Below are 20,479 nucleotides of genomic sequence, written 5' to 3'. Positions count from 1 at the left end.
CCCACGCCAAATAAATGAAGGAGAGTTCCAGTGTTGTGTTGGATCATCATAGCCAGCTAGCTAATATAGCATCCCTCTGTTTGAGCAGGGTGTTTGATCTATCGCTCTGTGTTTGTTCAAAACTGTTCAACTATTGTCTTTCTCTCGGAGTCAACTACTCACCACATTGTATGCACTGCAGTGCTAGCTAGCTGCAGCTTATGCTTTCAAAATGCCAAAATGTCAGTTTATTCTGCAAGTTTATTCTGCAAGAGCTCTGACAGGTTGGAGGACATGCTCTGAAACTTGTCATAATTACTGTGTAAGTCTATGGAAGGGGGCGAGAACCATGAGCCTCCTAGGTTTTGTATGGAAATCAATGTACCAGGTCACGGCAGCTAGCTGTCCTCCAGCTACACCATGGTGCTACCCTACAGAGTGCTGTTGAGGCTACTATAGACCTTCATTGCAAAATAGTGTGTTTTAATCATTTATTTGATTACATAGTTTCATCTAAAAAGGATAACTTTTTAAATTCACTAAAGGGGATGTCCCTCCCCTTCCTCCTCTGAGGAGCCTCCACTCTGTTACATGGCCCTCTCTGCCTCACCATACCGCTGGAGAGAAGAGGGGAGGGGAGAGGAAGAGAGATGGCGAGAGAGTCAGAATTCTGATAGACAGACACACACAAAGCATTGTGCACGTTCACAGTAGCTCAGATAGTGACCTTCAACCCTGTTAGTGCACTCCCTTTGTGGAAGCATCACTTTTGCCAATCAGGAGAAACCTGGATGGACTTCTGAGCATGTGATGAGTCAGAGGAGTAGATCTCCAAACACCCTTAGCTGTATCAATTATTCCCAAAGAACCAGAGAGAGAGAGAGAGAGAGAGAGAGAGTTTGGACAAGATTACACAAATCTAATTTGTGAGTATTGTGGTATTTTATGTTGTGTGCCTGTGGTGTTTGGGGTCATAGGTTAGAGGTCAAGCTTTAAGGTGCTGTGTATCTGTGGTCTTTGGGGTAACAGTGGATAGCCTCAGAGAACATGTCCACATCCTGAGAGTACTGGCCCTGCTTAAACAACTGAATACCCTTCTCTGGAGGAGAACACACACATACACTGTTAAACTGGGGTCATTTCAGTGAATAGAAATAATCATTCTGAGACAATTGTGTTCATGTCACCTGTTAGTGAGACTCTCTTCTTCTTCACAGGGTCTGAACTCTCCACCTGAAATGAGACCACTCAGTTAACACTGCCTCTGCGTGTGAATGGTGATTGTTAGTGCACACTTCGGGAAGGGTGGAGAAAAGGGACGCAGTCAAAAAAGGACTGGGGCCAGGGGCAGAGAGAAACAGGGGCAGAGAGGAACGGGGGCAGAGAGGAACAGGGGGCAAAGACGAACAGGGGCAGAGATGAACAGGGGGAGAGAGGAACAGGGGCAGAGAGAAACAGGGGCAGAGAGGAACAGGGGCAGAGAGGAACAGGGGCAGAGAGAAACAGGGGCAGAGAGAAACAGGGGCAGAGAGGAACAGGGGCAGAGAGGAACAGGGGCAGAGAGGAACAGGGGCAGAGAGGAACAGGGGCAGAGAGGAACAGGGGCAGAGAGGAACAGGGGCAGAGAGGAACAGGGGCAGAGAGGAACAGGCAAAGCCTGTTCCTAGATACAGTCTGTCTTTGCCAGTAGAGGGATTCACATCTTTCATCAATGTCGTTTTTTTTCTTTAATTGTCACTCGACGAGTGAATTCAGACAATCCAATCAGAGGGAAACGTACATATAAATATACAACACGTGGCAGCAGATAAAATGTACATTTAATAATGAAACTTCATCTGATTTGATAAAACTATATTTTATTATGAATGAATACAACTGATTGACATAATAAAACACTAAGTCATTTGTACACTCAGCTCCCCCACATGCTGAGAGGATACAGACAGATTGTCTTTTTACATTGATGCTCTCAAACAGTCATTCTGTGCTCCTCATATTGTCACTTTAGTCCACTTGAATTTAATTAGTCCACTGAACAGACATGTATTAGTCCACTGAACAGACATGTATTAGTCCACTGAACACACATGTTTTACTCCACTGAACACACATGTTTTAGTCCACCGAGCGAACACTGTGTGTACAAAATATTAGGAATACCTGCTATTTCTATAACATAAATGACCAGGTGAATCCAGGTGAAAGCTATGATCACTTGTTAAATCCACTTCAATCTGTGTAGATGAAAGGGAGGAGACGGGTTAAAGAAGGATGTTTAAGCATTGAGACATGGGTTGTGTATGTGTGCCATTCAGAGGGTGAACGGGCAAGGCAAAAGATTTAAGTGTCTTTGAACGGGGTACAGTATTAGGTGCCAGGTGCACTGGTTTGAGTGTGTCAAGAACTACAACGCTGCTGGGTTTTTCACGCTCAACAGTTTCCCGTGTGTATCAAGAATGGTCCACCACCCAAAGGACATCCAGCCAACTTGACACAACTGTGGGAAGTATTGGAGTCAATATGGGCCAGCATCCCTGTGGAACGCTTTCGACACCTTGTAGAGTCCATGTCCTGACGAGGCTGTTCTGAGGGTGAAAGGGGGAGGCGCAACTCAATATTAGGATGGTGTTACGGGTCTTGTTCCAATATCCACAGTAGTACACTACTTGTTTCATTTAAGGTGGTCTGGATGTTAGAACACCCCATGGACACTGGTGACGTTCCAGACTGACTCATGGTTGTGTGCCACGTCACTGACTGTGCAGTCCTGCATCAGTTTGCTATATCATGATTGGGTCAGCTGACATCTTAAACAAACACTTATCCAGGTGTTGTGAGAGAAGGCAGGTGACTGCAATTTAGTCTGCCTGGAACATGCCCCATATTCAATTAAAAACCATTGTTTATTCATCCCTTGTAGGGACAATTACTTGGCACCCTATGGCATCAGGCTGGCACTGAGTCTCAAAGTGACATATTCAGGTCACATGTCCAGTCACATGACCATACATACACAGTAAAACACATGATAACAACAGATGTCATCCCCCTTAGTGTCTACAACATGGTCATCATAGAGGAGGTTCACTGGACAAAGATCCCTTCAAGTTCTAATGATGATGTCATTTCCATGTTTCACAGCTCCGGCCGAGGGAGAGGGGGAAGGAAATCAGAGGTGCACTCCTCTTCACTTTGATTGACACTTCACACACTCATTATACATGTCCAGTGTTCTGTCTGGGATCTGTGGTCTGTGCCAGAGGACTACAAACGGGGTGACACCCCCCCACCCCCACCCTCAACCTCATTTTCCCTTTTAAAGTAGGGACACAGTCCCTCATCCTCATCATTCGCCTCCCTCTGTACTATCCAGTCCCTGCGTGGTGGTCAGGGTTGCCATGGTTTCCTGTCTCTTCCTCTCTGGTCAGGCTTGTGTTTGAAGCGACACCTGTCACCATAGAAACAGCCAGTGGTCCTCCAGAATAAACACTCGTCACCATTGATGGGAGCCATCCTCCTGGTCCTGGGAGAGAGAGACAAACAGTATGAAAACACAAACACCTGCACCTGAGCTCCTGCTTCCTCCTTCCATCACTTTGTACATTTCAAAAGTTAATATGAAATGATTGGTAACACTTTAGAATAACTCATAATGATGTGTTGAATGACAGACGGGATGTCTTTACCCTGTGGAGTCGTACTGAGAGGCTGAGGAGGTGTTGAGGCTTATAGAGTTGGTCCTCTGAGGAGAGTGAGGGGTTCTCTGTACCCAGCGGTCTGGGTACCTGATTACCAGCCTGGTGCTCTCCAGCTCCACACCCTGGACAGGAGGACAAACAGCAGGCACATTCAAAATACTACATGCAATAGGACCAATAGCATAGTCCCAAAAGTACAATGGATCCAATAACAACGTATTGGGTTTTATTACCGGCACAAAGATTGTTTTTCCTTTGCAGCCAGAAAGGAGTTGAATCGTTGTACTTTCCTCTCTGTGTTGGACCATGGTGATACTATTTATGTGCAAGACTCAAGCTCTCCACTGAAGGCTCTTGACTCTGTGGATCATGCAGAGACGTCTGACTCAACATTGAGAGCTCTACAGTGCTGTCAGGTGGACATCAGTAGCAACACGCAGCCTCAAACCCTGGTCCATTCTTATTCAGTTAAGAAACACTGCTCTTCCAGCTCAAAATGAGAACACATAATACAAGCTCAGATCTCAATCGTGTTTTATGCTAATAGTCCCTTTCATTACTCAGCTCGTGATCTTGAATTCCCTCCGGGCCAACCGAAAACACCAGGACCTGGTGTCTGGAGGAGTTCAAAGGACAAATAGATGAACAGGTTGTTGAGCCATGTAGCTGTTTCTAGTTGTCACCCCATGTCACTAGTTTACATTGCCTTATGTAAGGCAGCCTGTTGTTTTACACTACGCACACACACACACACACACTGTTTGCTGGTGTATTTGAGCTGTTGCCAGTGTCTTCTGTCTGTGTTGTCCTTTTAGTCAAACTTATTTTTAATCAAGTTTTGGTACAGACGTTTTCATGTTTTCGGTGTGACGACCCTCCCACTCTGTCTGCCGTATTCTCTCTTTGTTCTTGTTCCCTTATTAGGATGCCGGTGGGCGGAGTTGGGAGGGTCGTCAGCTACAAGGGAAACACCTGGGCCAGGTGTGTCCCAGGATAAATAGACCTCTTCCCCATTCATGGAGGAGTCTCTCTCCATGCAGACACACCTGGGCCCGGTGTCTCCCAGGATAAATAGACCTCTTCCCCATTCATGGAGGAGTCTCTCTCCATGCAGACACACCTGGGCCCGGTGTCTCCCAGGATAAATAGACCTCTTCCCCATTCATGGAGGAGACTCTCTCCATGCAGACACACCTGGGCCCGGTGTCTCCCAGGATAAATAGACCTCTTCCCCATTCATGGAGGAGATTCTCTCCATGCAGACACACCTGGGCCCGGTGTCTCCCAGGATAAATAGACCTCTTCCTGATTCATGGAGGAGACTCTCTCCATGCAGACACACCTGGGCCCGGTGTCTCCCAGGATAAATAGACCTCTTCCTGATTCATGGAGGAGACTCTCTCCATGCAGACACACCTGGGCCCGGTGTCTCCCAGGATAAATAGACCTCTTCCCCATTCATGGAGGAGATTCTCTCCATGCAGACACACCTGGGCCCGGTGTCTCCCAGGATAAATAGACCTCTTCCTGATTCATGGAGGAGACTCTCTCCATGCAGACACACCTGGGCCCGGTGTCTCCCAGGATAAATAGACCTCTTCCCCATTCATGGAGGAGACTCTCTCCATGCAGACACACCTGGGCCCGGTGTCTCCCAGGATAAATAGACCTCTTCCTGATTCATGGAGGAGACTCTCTCCATGCAGACACACCTGGGCCCGGTGTCTCCCAGGATAAATAGACCTCTTCCCCATTCATGGAGGAGATTCTCTCCATGCAGACACACCTGGGCCCGGTGTCTCCCAGGATAAATAGACCTCTTCCTGATTCATGGAGGAGACTCTCTCCATGCAGACACACCTGGGCCCGGTGTCTCCCAGGATAAATAGACCTCTTCCTGATTCATGGAGGAGACTCTCTCCATGCAGACACACCTGGGCCCGGTGTCTCCCAGGATAAATAGACCTCTTCCCCATTCATGGAGGAGATTCTCTCCATGCAGACACACCTGGGCCCGGTGTCTCCCAGGATAAATAGACCTCTTCCTGATTCATGGAGGAGACTCTCTCCATGCAGACACACCTGGGCCCGGTGTCTCCCAGGATAAATAGACCTCTTCCCCATTCATGGAGGAGACTCTCTCCATGCAGACACACCTGGGCCCGGTGTCTCCCAGGATAAATAGACCTCTTCCTGATTCATGGAGGAGACTCTCTCCATGCAGACACACCTGGGCCAGGTGTCTCCCAGGATAAATAGACCTCTTCCTGATTCATGGAGGAGACTCTCTCCATGCAGACACCTTTATAGATTTTGTTGTGTTTCTTGGTGTTTTTTGGTTGTTTGCTTTAGCATCTTTCAACACCCTGCATTATCACATTCATGCAAAACACTCACACTACTGATTACTGATTACACACACCATTGTATATTATACTTAGTTACTCATTTAATAAATATATATTTTGTTTCTCCTTATCTCCACGTTGTCTCCCTTTTGTTACGGGCTATGAGCCGGTTCGTGACATCGGGATGTCTCATTGTCTGACAAACATCGCTCTCGCTCTGCCACCTTTCACCGCAGACGTGCAAGTGTGACATCGGCGGATGCGTTGGACTGATATCTCTATCTTGAACGGACAGGTTTAGGCGATTTTGATTATGTTAATTAGATTTAAACTGTTTGGGGGGTTATCCGTACTCACACAAGGCCTTTAGCCTCACCGTCATTGTAAATAATAATTTGTTATTAATAATTGACTAGCCTGGTTAAATAAACATTGTCCCAAAAGTACAATGGAACCAAAAGCATAGTCCCAAAAGTACAATGGAACAAATAGCATATTTCCAATTGGACAATAGAACCAAAAGCATACTCCCAAAAGTACAATAGCATAGTCCAAAAGTACAATGGAACCAAAAGCATAGTTCCAAAAGTGCAATGGAATCAATAGCATAGTCCCAAAAGTGCAATGGAACCAATAGCATAGTTCCAACAGTACACACTCCTAAAGTTCAAGCTGAGGAATTGAAAGCACAACTCACATAGTTGAAGGCATTTAGACAGCATTATGTTTCATCCCATCACTCACCTGGAGCCTCTCCAAGGCGCGAGCGGCCATGTTGGCATTCTTGAAGTTGACAAAGGCACAGAATCTCTCATGTAGAACTCTGATACTCTCTATCTCACCACACCTATGGTACAGAACATAGAATTAGTATCAGAGTTCTCCATTATCTCGATTTCCCCACACCTACATTAAAAACATAGAATTAGAACGTAAAAGAATAATGATCACCATTCCAACTCAACAAACAGATAAATGTCATAGTATTAGAATGGGGGACCGGCGGCCATTTTGAGTGAAACATTTAAGGTGTTAATGTTATGTTTCTTGATGATTATCACCATACACCATGTAAGAAACAAAGAAACTCACAGCAAGAGAAGCCTACGCAGTGGATATGGAGATAGATAGGTCAGGCTACTGAACTAAAACAGATGGAAATGGGGCATGGTGGTCGTACGTTTTGAAAAGGTCCCATATGTGCTTCTCAGTGAGGTCCACGGTGACGTTCCCCACCCAGAGAGAGGGACAGGGGGACCTGAGGATAAGAGGAAAAACACATTCATTACAGCAACATAACACCACAACATTATGAATGCGACCTAAATGGCACCCTATTCCCTACATACAAGTCGGAAGTTTACATACAAATAGGTTGGAGTCATTAAAACTCGTTTTCAACCACTCTACAAATTTCTTGTTAACAAACTATAGTTTTGGTAAGTCGGTTAGGACATCTACTTTGTGCATGACAAGTAATTTGTCCAACAATTGTTTACAGACAGATTATTTCACTTATAGTTCACGGTATCACAATTCCAGTGGGTCAAAAGTTTACATACACTAAGTTGACTGTGCCTTTAAACAGCTTGGAAAATTCCAGAAAATGATGTCATGGCTTAAAAGCTTCTGATAGGCTAATTGACATGATTTGAGTCAATTAGATGTATACCTGTGGATGTATTTCAAGGCCAATCCTTCAAACTCAATGCCTCTTTGCTTGACATCATGGGAAAATCAAAAGAAATCAGCCAGGACCTCAGAAAAAAAATGGTAAACATCCACAAGTCTGGTTCATCCTTGGGAGCAATTTCCAAACGCCAGAAGGTACCACGTTCATCTGTACATAGAATAGTACGCAAGTATAAACACCATGGGACCACGCAGCCATCCCGCTCAGGAAGGAGACTCGTTCTGTCTCCTAGAGATGAACGTACTTTGTTGCTAAAAGTGCAAATCAATCCCAGAACAACAGCAAAGGACCTTGTGAAGATGCTGGAGAAAACGGGTAGAAAAGTATCTATATCCACAGTAAAACGAGTCCTATATCGACATAACCTGAAAAGCCGCTCAGCAAGGAAGAAGCCACTGCTCCAAAACCGCAATAAAAAAGCCAGACTACGGTTTGCAACTGCACATGGGGACTTGATGAAACAGAAATAGATATGTTTGGCCATAATGACCATCGTTATGTTTGGAGGAAAAAAGGGGAGGCTTGCAAGCCAAAGAATACCATCCCAACCGTGAAGCACAGGGGTGGCAGCATCATGTTGTGGGGGTGCTTTGCTGCAGGAGGGACTGGTGTCCTTCACAAAATGGATGGCATCATGAGTGGATATATTGAAGCAACATCTCAAGACATCAGTCAGAAAGTTAAAGCTTCGTCACAAATGGGTCTTCCAAATGGACAATGACCATAACCATATTTCCAAAGCAAAATGCCTTAAGGACAACAAAGGTATTGAAGTGGCCATCACAAAGCTCTGACCTCAATCCTATAGAACATTTGTGGGCAGAACTGAAAGTGTGTGCGAGCAAGGAGGCCTAAAAACCTGACTCCGTTACACCAGCTCTGTCAGGAGGAATGGGCCAAAACTCACCCAACTTATTGTGGGAAGCTTGTGGAAGGCTACCCGAAACGTTTCACCCAAGTTAAACCATTTAAAGGGAATGCTACCAAATACTAATTGAGTGTATGTAAACTTCTGACCCACTGATGAAAGAAATAAAAGCTGAAATAAATTATTCTCTGCTATTACTCTGACATTTCACATTCTTAACATAAAGTGGTGATCCTACCTAAAACAGGGATTTTTTACTGGGATTAAATGTCAGGAATGATGAAAAACTGAGTTTAAATGTATTTGGCGAAGGTGTATGTAAACTTCCGACTTCAACTGTCGTTCATTACTTTTGACCAAGGCCTATAGGGCTCTTGTCGAAAGAAGTGCACAATATAGGGAATAGGGCAGGGTTTCCATTAGCCAGTAATAGCCGGCTTTTGGCCGATAAAAAAAATAAATGAAAAGCCGATAAATAAAATTGCCATTGGCCAATTGTCCGGGAGAAGAAGAAAATAATCCCATTGCGAAATAGTCTAAAAAGCATTATGGAAATACCAGATGATCTAAATACATTTGACTGGTCATGCTTATCAGTCTATAGGTTCATTTGCATAATTCAGTGGAATTAAATTGGGACATGTGTACAGTATATTCGTAATGCATTATATTTATCACGCGCTCAGCCTACAGATGCAAAGCCTCTGAGAGGTAAATCTGTCAGACAGCAGGAGAGATGCTGCTACAGCTCCTCAAACAGCAAATGAACAGGAAGGATTCATCACCACGTCACACAACACTTTGCAGTGAGATGGAGGCAGTACACATTTTGAAAACATACTTAATTGATAGAAACCTGAACGTTTTAAAATCAGGGGTTGGAACCAAAATAATTGTCCAATCTATTCGTTCTGAACAGAACCATTATTTTGTTTGTGCCGCTCCACTGTTCCGACCAGCAAAATAATGTTCTGAACCGGTTCAAACAAAAGTAACTGTTTATATCGTTCCTTTTTAAACCTCTAAAATATATATATATATATTTAGTTTTTACATTTAGCTCGACATTAAATGACTTGCTATGCAGCGGACAAGCTAAGTACTGCATTGGACAGACAAGTGGAGAGAAGGGTGCTAGATGTGACTGAAAATACACTGGTGAGAAGAGAGTTGGTCATAAAGTGATGACATGCATCATCTGAATTAGGCCACAGAATCATACCTGCGGAGGAGAAGCTTCTATGAAGGAACTTTGAATGTCTGAACTTCAGAGAGTTGGCTTGACTAACATTGGACCAGAACAAACCCTTGATCATGACTCTCAGTTCCACTACAGTACACTAGGAAACTGCCGTACCCTGCCTATCTGAACTTCAGAGAGTTGGCTTGACTAACATTGGACCAGAACAAACCCTTGATCATGACTCTCAGTTCCACTACAGTACACTAGGAAACTGCCGTACCCTGCCTATCTGAACTTCAGAGAGTTGGCTTGACTAACATTGGACCAGAACAAACCCTTGATCATGACTCTCAGTTCCACTACAGTATACTGGGAAACTGCCGTACCCTGCCTATCTGAACTTCAGAGAGTTGGCTTGACTAACATTGGACCAGAACAAACCCTTGATCATGACTCTCAGTTCCACTACAGTACACTGGGAAACTGCCGTACCCTGCCTATCTGAACTTCAGAGAGTTGGCTTGACTAACATTGGACCAGAACAAACCCTTGATCATGACTCTCAGTTCCACTACAGTACACTGGGAAACTGCCGTACCCTGCCTATCTGAACTTCAGAGAGTTGGCTTGACTAACATTGGACCAGAACAAACCCTTGATCATGACTCTCAGTTCCACTACAGTACACTAGGAAACTGCCGTACCCTGCCTATCTGAACTTCAGAGAGTTGGCTTGACTAACATTGGACCAGAACAAACCCTTGATCATGACTCTCAGTTCCACTACAGTACACTGGGAAACTGCCGTACCCTGCCTATCTGAACTTCAGAGAGTTGGCTTGACTAACATTGGACCAGAACAAACCCTTGATCATGACTCTCAGTTCCACTACAGTACACTGGGAAACTGCCGTACCCTGCCTATCTGAACTTCAGAGAGTTGGCTTGACTAACATTGGACCAGAACAAACCCTTGATCATGACTCTCAGTTCCACTACAGTACACTGGGAAACTGCCGTACCCTGCCTATCTGAACTTCAGAGAGTTGGCTTGACTAACATTGGACCAGAACAAACCCTTGATCATGACTCTCAGTTCCACTACAGTACACTAGGAAACTGCCGTACCCTGCCTATCTGAACTTCAGAGAGTTGGCTTGACTAACATTGGACCAGAACAAACCCTTGATCATGACTCTCAGTTCCACTACAGTACACTGGGAAACTGCCGTACCCTGCCTATCTGAACTTCAGAGAGTTGGCTTGACTAACATTGGACCAGAACAAACCCTTGATCATGACTCTCAGTTCCACTACAGTACACTGGGAAACTGCCGTACCCTGCCTATCTGAACTTCAGAGAGTTGGCTTGACTAACATTGGACCAGAACAAACCCTTGATCATGACTCTCAGTTCCACTACAGTACACTGGGAAACTGCCGTACCCTGCCTATCTGAACTTCAGAGAGTTGGCTTGACTAACATTGGACCAGAACAAACCCTTGATCATGACTCTCAGTTCCACTACAGTACACTGGGAAACTGCCGTACCCTGCCTATCTGAACTTCAGAGAGTTGGCTTGACTAACATTGGACCAGAACAAACCCTTGATCATGACTCTCAGTTCCACTACAGTACACTAGGAAACTGCCGTACCCTGCCTATCTGAACTTCAGAGAGTTGGCTTGACTAACATTGGACCAGAACAAACCCTTGATCATGACTCTCAGTTCCACTACAGTACACTGGGAAACTGCCGTACCCTGCCTATCTGAACTTCAGAGAGTTGGCTTGACTAACATTGGACCAGAACAAACCCTTGATCATGACTCTCAGTTCCACTACAGTACACTGGGAAACTGCCGTACCCTGCCTATCTGAACTTCAGAGAGTTGGCTTGACTAACATTGGACCAGAACAAACCCTTGATCATGACTCTCAGTTCCACTACAGTACACTGGGAAACTGCCGTACCCTGCCTATCTGAACTTCAGAGAGTTGGCTTGACTAACATTGGACCAGAACAAACCCTTGATCATGACTCTCAGTTCCACTACAGTACACTGGGAAACTGCCGTACCCTGCCTATCTGAACTTCAGAGAGTTGGCTTGACTAACATTGGACCAGAACAAACCCTTGATCATGACTCTCAGTTCCACTACAGTACACTGGGAAACTGCCGTACCCTGCCTATTTGCTTGAAAATATCCTTTGCTATTTATTTGTATTTGTTATATGTGATGTTTTATGACTGCTGCAAAATGAATTGCCTCTCTGAGGACATTAGTCTTCCGAATCTGAATACACATAATTCTGCCTAAAGTTTGAGAGCTAGACCAGAGCTAGCTAGCTAACAAGCTTGTGTGTGCAGAGCAGCACCAGAATTCCAATAAAAACATGTATATAGTACTATAGTATCCTTAACTAGCAATGAAAAGGTTAATCCATTCTTCTCTAATAAAAAATATTTTAATCAAGCGTGTAACGTCAGTAGCTACAGTAGACTATGCTTCAGAGGGAGGGGCAGTTAGCCTACACACACACACACACACACACACACACAATTTTCAGCTGGCAGGCAGGCAGGGAGGCAGACACTGGGTTAAGTTTCTGAGTGACAGAGTGGGGGCTTTGCATAGGCACTTTGTTGCGTTTTTGGTGGGACTGGAAAAAAATGCCCAGAAAGAAAATAACATTATTAACCGGTTCCCATGCTTTTAAAATAACAGTTCTGTTCCGGTACAGTATAGATCACTTTCGTTCTTAGTTCTGGTTCTGTTCTTCATTTTCGGGGTCTGTTCCCCAAACCGGTTCCAACCCATGGTTTTACTACACATTATTAGGCATGTCTTACTTTGCGTTAAAGTAGCCTAGCCAAAATCAGACTGTGGAGGCAATTATTTTATATCAACTTTCTTTCTCGTCCAGTAGACAAAGGCACAATCCTAGTCATACCAGCAACCCATGCTAGTTGTTGCATATCAGATGCCCCCTCTTTCAAAATTTCTAACAAATATTTTCATCTCTGTCACATGAAACCGCTCGCATGTGCAGTGCCCTTTTGACAATGGTGTTCTCCCGCTAATGTCATTATGGAACAAACATTCACGCATGGCCTACTGCCTTGTGCACATTGTTGCATTTATAATGTGAGGAAAAAATTGTTCACCAGCGGTCAACAACCTTTTCTGAGTCAAGATCATGGAGTCAAAATGCAAGCAGAGATCTACGGCTCAGATTTAAAAAAACATGACATAAACATAAGCCTTTGCAACATTAACTAATTAAACACAGTTCTGTAGCAATGAGGTTTGTACAGTAGGCTATAGGGCCTATATATCATCACTGAATATTGGCTGCACTTGAATTGGCCTGCCAATGTTGTTCTTCTCAGACCATTTCAAAAATTGTAGGTATATGGTCACACTGGTAATAGATAATTTGTTCTATTGCTTGTGAGGCACAGCTGAGTGAGCATAATAATTTGCTTATTTTTTGTACTGTACTGATGGCCTGCATCTGATGGTCAGTCTGAGGGGAGGGAACATCTGATGGTCAGTCTGAGGGGAGGGAACATCTGATGGTCAGTCTGAGGGGAGGGAACATCTGATGGTCAGTCTGAGGGGAGGGAACATCTGATGGTCAGTCTGAGGGGAGGGAACATCTGATGGTCAGTCTGAGGGGAGGGAGCATCTGATGGTCAGTCTGAGGGGAGGGAACATCTGATGGTCAGTCTGAGGGGAGGGAGCATCTGATGGTCAGTCTGAGGGGAGGGAACATCTGATGGTCAGTCTGAGGGGAGGGAACATCTGATGGTCAGTCTGAGGGGAGGGAGCATCTGATGGTCAGTCTGAGGGGAGGGAGCATCTGATGGTCAATCTGAGGGAAGGGAAGGAGCAGCGGAGGCTGCCTCTCTCCCTCGTCACCGTCCCTCCTCTCTCCCTCCTCACCATCTCTCCTCTGTCCCTCCTTCAGCTGAGAAAAGGGGACACAGTCTTCCAGCTGATGGTGAGGCTTAAGTCGCACTGCATTACTTCTGCCTCATGAACCAATTAAATGTTGTTACTCCTATGTTGTTACTCCTATGTTGTTACTCCTATGACCAGAGAAATAACAACGACGCAAGCTTATTGAAACACTCACATTTTATGGCTTATAAAACGGATGAACTAAGTGTTGACAGTGCTGAATAACAACTTAAACATGAACTCAGTCAAGAAAAAAGCAGCTCTCTGCTGTATTCGTTGTCTCTCTACTCGTGGTTTTAAACGTTTTGAAATCTCACAGGATCAACTTTGCTGTGAGTTCAAGGCTTCTTTTTACAGTCTATGGAGCGAGGAAACTGTGCAGACTCTGTGATCTGAGCTATCTGATTGGGCAGCGGTAGGCCTATAGGTGCACTTGATTTGCTCTCTGGGCCTGCCGAGTAGGCGGAGTTCTACCTTTAGACACATGAAATGGTTTAAAATGGAAACACTTTGCCTTCCCGGCACTAGGGCTGCTGAATCAAGTGCACCTACCATCAACAGCGCGAAACCCAAAAATTTTTATAGGAACACAAGGCTTTATCGTTGGGTTTTTCACAGAAATGCTTGGTGATCGACTATGAATTTGGAATCTATCTTCCCACAACTGTCCCAGAGTGTTTGGTATAGGCTATTTCTTTCTCCACAAGTTGACCAATAGAATAGGTGAACGTTTCTACTACTAGTTATTTTGCCGTTTGTTACTCATCTTGTTGGTTGAGGAAAAATACATTTGGACAGTTATTCTAACATCTTCAAAGTGCTCATCAGAATTTGGTAATAAGTACCACACATTGTTGCATCTTCGACTTGCATGTTCTGTTAATATGAATTACCATAATTTAAATGTGATTTCTGTCATTCTGACAGATGGTGGACGCCCTAATCAGCTTAAGCACCCAATGCATATGAGGTCCGTTAAATTTCTCAAATGTCCGGTAAATTCAAATGCTTCTTGACAAATGTCCAGCGCAACATTTTCCTAACGGAAACCCTGGAATAGGGGGCCATTTGGGACCGTCTATAGCTTCTAGAACTGTAGGGATGTAAATGAAATGATGTATTATAGGACCATTTAGATGACGAATAACAAACAGAGTGGCGGTGGCCTCAACAAAGCTGGTCTCAAATGACGAGATAACCTTGTCTGAGACATGAAGATACATGTTAGCTCCCGAAGCTAATGCCTAGACTTTAGCTCAGTGGGATAACATGGTAGAGAGCCACACTAACAACCCAGGTATGATACCCAGTTCAACATACTCACCCAGTAGAGTCCTCAGGGGAGGAGAGGTCCACCACTGCAGCAAGAATAGGAAAAGGTTCACTTTACTATGAAATATTGTAGCGAAACCTCACAACAAATCAATGTTAGATGTACAGTAAGTATTTCTATATTGTTGTAGTATATTTGGTAAATCAAACTCTTTAAATGCAATGGCTACGCCCCCTGTGGTGGGGTCTGGTAGAGTAGCCTGTCTATACTATGCCCCCTGTGGTGGGGTCTGGTAGTGCAGCATGTCTATACTACACCCCCTGTGGTGGGGTCTGGTAGTACAGCCTGTCTATACTATGTCCCCTGTGGTGGGGTCTGGTAGTGCAGCATGTCTATACTACACCCCCTGTGGTGGGGTCTGGTAGTACAGCCTGTCTATACTACGTCCCCTGTGGTGGGTCTGGTAGTGCAGCATGTCTATACTACGCCCCCTGTGGTGGGGTCTGGTAGTGCAGCATGTCTATAGTACGCCCCCTGTGGTGGGGTCTGGTAGATCAGCCTGTCCCAATACCTCTATCAGCCTCAGGGGAGCCGAGAGCAGCCTGAACCGTGGTAAACTTCTCCAACAGCAACACACTCTGCCCCTCTTCAAAACCCAGATCCTACAGGAGAGAGAAGGGGTGAATTGATAAACTGATATCAGATCATATCTCAGAAACAAAACAGAAAAGACAAAAAAATCTCATCACAAGTTCACCAATCAACACCAAAGTTATCCTATAACAAAAGACTAGAGCCTGACCCGATTGTAGGCGATCGAATAAACCTCCAATTCCTTTCATTCTGTTAGCAAACATGCAAACTCTTGAAAATAAAATCGATGACCTACGCGGAAGATTAAACTACCAATGGGACATACAGGACTGTAATATTTTATGCTTCACAGAGCCGTGGCTGAACGACGACATTATCAACAGGTGACTGGTTATACGCTGTATCGGCAGGAAAGAACAGCGTTGTCGTTCAGACCTGGAGCGGCAGGTAGCCTAGTGGTTAGAGGCAGGTAGCCTAGTGGGTAGAGGCAGGTAGCCTAGTGGTTAGAGCGTTGGACTAGTAACCGAAAGGTTGTAAGATCGAATCCACGAGCTGACACGGTAAAATAAATCTGTGGTTCTGGCAGTTCAGTACAGTCCTAGGCCGTCATTGAAAATAAGGATTTGTTCTTAACTGACTTGCCTAGTTAATAAAAATAAAAAAAAGACAAGGGGCGGTGGACTATGTATTTTTGTAAATAACTCCTGGTGCACCATATCTAAGGAAGTCTCAAGGTTTTGCTCACCTGAAGTAGAGGATCTCATGATAAGCTGTAGACCACACTGTCTACCAAGAGAGTTATCATCTGTATTTTTCATAGCTGTCTACATACCACCACCGCTGGCACTAAGACCACACTGAATGAGCTGTATTCCGCCATAAACAGGAAAATGCTCACCCAGAGAGGAAAAAAACTGGACCAACTTTACTCCACACACAAAGACGCATACAAAGCTCTCCCTCACCCTCCATTTGGCAAATCTGACCATAATTCTATCCTAACGGCCTATTTTTCAGGACCAGATGCTAGAATATGCATATAATTGACAGCTTAGGATAGAAAACACTAAAGTTTCCAAAACTGTAAAAAGATTGTCTGTGAGTATAACAGAACTGATAATGCAGGCGAAAGCCTGAGGAAAATCCAATCAGGAAGTGACTCTTATTTTGAACGATCTGTTTTCCTATGCATCCCTATTGACCATTGAAAGGGATATCAACCAGATTCCTTTTTCTACGTATTCCCTAAGGTGTCTACAGCCTTTAGACGTAGTTTCACGCCTTTATGTTGAAGAATGAGCGTAAAGGACCACATTGCGTAAGTGGCCAGCTGAGGGCTCTCAGAGTGATTCTTGCGTAAAAGACAGAGGTAGCCATTTTTACTCTCGGTCCTACTCAAAAGCCAATTGTCCCAGTTGATATATTATCAAATAGATATTTGAAAAACACCTTGAGGATTGATTATAAAAAACGCTTGCCATGTTTCTGTCGATATTATGAATATAATTTGGATTCGGCGTTGTCGTGATTGCTTTTCTGATTTGTGACCAAGCTTCCTGCTGCTAGCTGGACATGATGCTATGCTAGGCTATCGATAAACTTACAGAAACGCTTGTCTTGCTTTGGCTGTAAAGCATAATTTCCAAATCTGAGACGACAGAGTGATTAACAAAAGGCTAAGCTGTGTTTCACTATATTTCATGAATATGAATATTTTCTAGTAAGATTATTTCGCTATGCTAATTAGTGTAGTTGATGACAATTATACCGGATCCGGGATGGGTAGTTCCAAGAGGTTTTAAACAGGTCAACATTCACAAGGCCGCAGGGCCAGACGGATTACCAGGACGTGCGCTGACCAACTGGCAAGTGTCTTCACTGACATTTTCAACCTCTCCCTGTCCAAGTCTGTAATACCAACATGTTTTAAGCAGACCAACATCGTGTCTGTGCCCAAGAACACTAAGATAACCTGCCTAAATGACTTCCTACCTGTAGCACTCACGTCTGTAGGCATAAAGTGCTTTGAAAGGCTGGTCATGACTCACATCAACACCATTATTCTAGAAACCCTAGACCCACTCCAATTTGCATATCACACCAACAGATCCACAGATGATGCAATCTCTATTGCACTCCACACTGCCCTCTCCGACCTCGCCATAAGACTCCTGAACATCTAACCAAATGGCTACCCAGACTATTTGCATTGCCCCCCCCCTCTCTCTTTTACACTGCTGCTACTCTCTGTTGTTATCATCTATGCATAGTCACTTAAATAACTCTACCTACATTTACATATTACCTCAACTAACTGGTGCCCCGACACATTGACTCTGTACCGGTACCCCGTCCGTATATAGTCTCGCCATTGTTATTTTACTGCTGCTCTTTAATTACTTGTTATTTTATTTCTTCATATTAATTTCTTTTTAACTACATTGTTGGTTAGGGGTTCGTAAGTAAGCATTTCACTGTAAGGTCTACTACACCTGTTGTATTCGGCGCAAGTGACTAATATGATTTGATTTGACCCCTGACCCCAGTCTCCCCTCACCATGAGCTGCAGGACCTTGCAGTTGAAGAGCTCAATGGAGGCCTCCTCACAGTCCTGATCCAGCTTCAACACCTGCTGCATGGCCCCCTCTGCCTCACCATACCGCTGGAGAGAGAAGAGGGGAGGAAGATGGAGTCAGATTTCACAGACAGACCGACAGACACACACCTACAGGAATGTTCACGTTCACAGTAGAGAGCTCAGACACTGACCTTCAACCCCATCAGTGCACTCCCCTTGCGGAAGTATCCCTTTGGCCAATCAGGGGCGAGCTGGATGGACCTCTGAGCGTCTGATAGGGCAGAGGGGTAGAGCTCCAGACACCAGTAGCAGTATGAACGATTCCCAAAGAACCTGAAAGAGAAAGAGAAACAGATAGCGAGAGGGAAGGAAGAAAGAGAGAGAGAGGACACATTAAAACACAAGTTGACAGAAATCTAATTTCAGGTCAGAGAGCATAGTTGGTGCGATACGTTGTATTTAGGGTCAGAGGTCAAGCTTTAAGGTGTACCTGTGGTCTTTGGGGTCACAGTGGATAGCCTCAGAGAACATGTCCACAGCCTGAGAGTACTGGCCCTGCTTAAACAACTGAATACCCTTCTCTGGAGGAGAACACACACATACAGTGTTAAACTGGGGTCATTTCAGTGAATAGAAATAATCATTCTGAGACAATTGTGTTCATGTCACCTGTTAGTGAAGCTCCCTTCTTCACAGGGTCTGAACTCTCCACCTGAAATGAGACAACTCAGTTAACACTGCCTCTGTGTGTGCGTGTGTGTGTGTGTGTGTGTGTGTGTGTGTATCCAGCCCTCCGCACCTCGCTGGTCCTAGACTCGTTCTCCTTGTTCTCTCTAGAGGCGTGGCCTGCACTAGTCCTGGCTTTGGGTCTGATGTGACTGGCAGCGTTGGCCACAAACGCACTGCGGACGTCCCACTCTGGCTCCTAGAGGAGGAGATGTAAACCACAACGGCACCCTTATAATGCACTGCTTATGACCAGGGCCCATAGAATCATATAGCTCTGGTCAGAAGTAGGGCATTATATAGGGAATGGGGTGTCATTTGGGCCGCAGATATAATAGACAGAAAGAGACAAATAAATACTTTCTATCATCCTATATCTATTTGTTTCTCTGGTGTATCCTCCCCTCCATACCTCCCTGCCTTCCATGTCCTTCCCTCCCTCCCCTACCTCCTCTGGGGTCCTGACAGGGGGCTGGCGGTTGCTCTTGTTCCCAGACACAGTGAGAGGAGGCGTGGGCTTGTTCTTGGCAGGAGGTACTACCCTCTCTACCTCCTCCTCCTCCTCACTTTCACTCTCAGACTCTGACGCTTCTCCCTCCTGCTCAGCATCCGCGCTCTTCTCCTTCTCCAGTTTCTTTCGTTCTTTCTGTCTCTGTAAAGAGAGAATGGTAAAAGGTGTGTTGAGGGAGGGTAAGGACGACAGAGATGATGATGGCAGGTGGACCAGGTACGACAGAGATGATGATGGCAGGTGGACCAGGTACGACAGAGATGATGATGGCAGGTGGACCAGGTACGACAGAGATGATGGCAGGTGGACCAGGTACGACAGAGATAATGACAGGTGGACCAGGTACGACAGAGATGATGGCAGGTGGACCAGGTACGACAGAGATGATGATGGACCAGGTACGACAGAGATGATGATGGCAGGTGGATCAGGTATGACAGAGATAATGACAGGTGGACCAGGTACGACAGAGATGCTGATGGCAGATGGACCAGGTACGACAGAGATGATGATGGCAGGTGGACCAGGTACGACAGAGATGATGATGGCAGGTGGACCAGGTACGACAGAGATGATGATGGCAGGTGGACCAGGTACGACAGAGATGATGATGGCAGGTGGACCAGGTACGACAGAGATAATGACAGGTGGACCAGGTACGACAGAGATAATGACAGGTGGACCAGGTACGACAGAGATAATGACAGGTGGACCAGGTACGACAGAGATAATGACAGGTGGACCAGGTACGACAGAGATAATGACAGGTGGACCAGGTACGACAGAGATGATGACAGGTGGACCAGGTACGACAGAGATGATGACAGGTGGACCAGGTACGACAGAGATAATGACAGGTGGACCAGGTACGACAGAGATAATGACAGGTGGACCAGGTACGACAGAGATAATGACAGGTGGACCAGGTATGACAGAGATAATGACAGGTGGACCAGGTATGACAGAGATAATGACAGGTGGACCAGGTATGACAGAGATAATGACAGGTGGACCAGACCAGGTATAATGACAGGTGGACCAGGTATGACAGAGA

General features: G+C 45.2%; 1 protein-coding gene across 1 annotated transcript in view; it reads right to left on the bottom strand.

The window, feature by feature from the left end:
• Positions 1-1,818: 1,818 nt before the first annotated feature.
• LOC109878245 (uncharacterized) overlaps positions 1,819-20,479 on the bottom strand; it is a 29,509-nt gene continuing 10,848 nt past the window's right edge. The window contains exons 3-14 of the mRNA XM_031818444.1: positions 19,363-19,566; positions 18,988-19,113; positions 18,858-18,900; positions 18,679-18,769; positions 18,380-18,521; positions 18,168-18,272; positions 15,588-15,678; positions 15,068-15,101; positions 7,209-7,286; positions 6,773-6,875; positions 3,669-3,802; positions 1,819-3,505 (exon numbers count right to left, since the gene is read on the bottom strand). Of these exons, the coding sequence (XP_031674304.1) occupies positions 3,370-3,505; positions 3,669-3,802; positions 6,773-6,875; positions 7,209-7,286; positions 15,068-15,101; positions 15,588-15,678; positions 18,168-18,272; positions 18,380-18,521; positions 18,679-18,769; positions 18,858-18,900; positions 18,988-19,113; positions 19,363-19,566 (1,287 nt within the window). The 3' untranslated portion in view covers positions 1,819-3,369. The remainder of the gene's footprint in view (positions 3,506-3,668; positions 3,803-6,772; positions 6,876-7,208; positions 7,287-15,067; positions 15,102-15,587; positions 15,679-18,167; positions 18,273-18,379; positions 18,522-18,678; positions 18,770-18,857; positions 18,901-18,987; positions 19,114-19,362; positions 19,567-20,479) is intronic.

The sequence above is a fragment of the Oncorhynchus kisutch genome, unplaced genomic scaffold, assembly GCF_002021735.2.
Source record: "Oncorhynchus kisutch isolate 150728-3 unplaced genomic scaffold, Okis_V2 scaffold1391, whole genome shotgun sequence".
NCBI lineage: Eukaryota > Metazoa > Chordata > Actinopteri > Salmoniformes > Salmonidae > Oncorhynchus > Oncorhynchus kisutch.
This window is presented reverse-complemented; position numbering and strand designations above follow the sequence as displayed.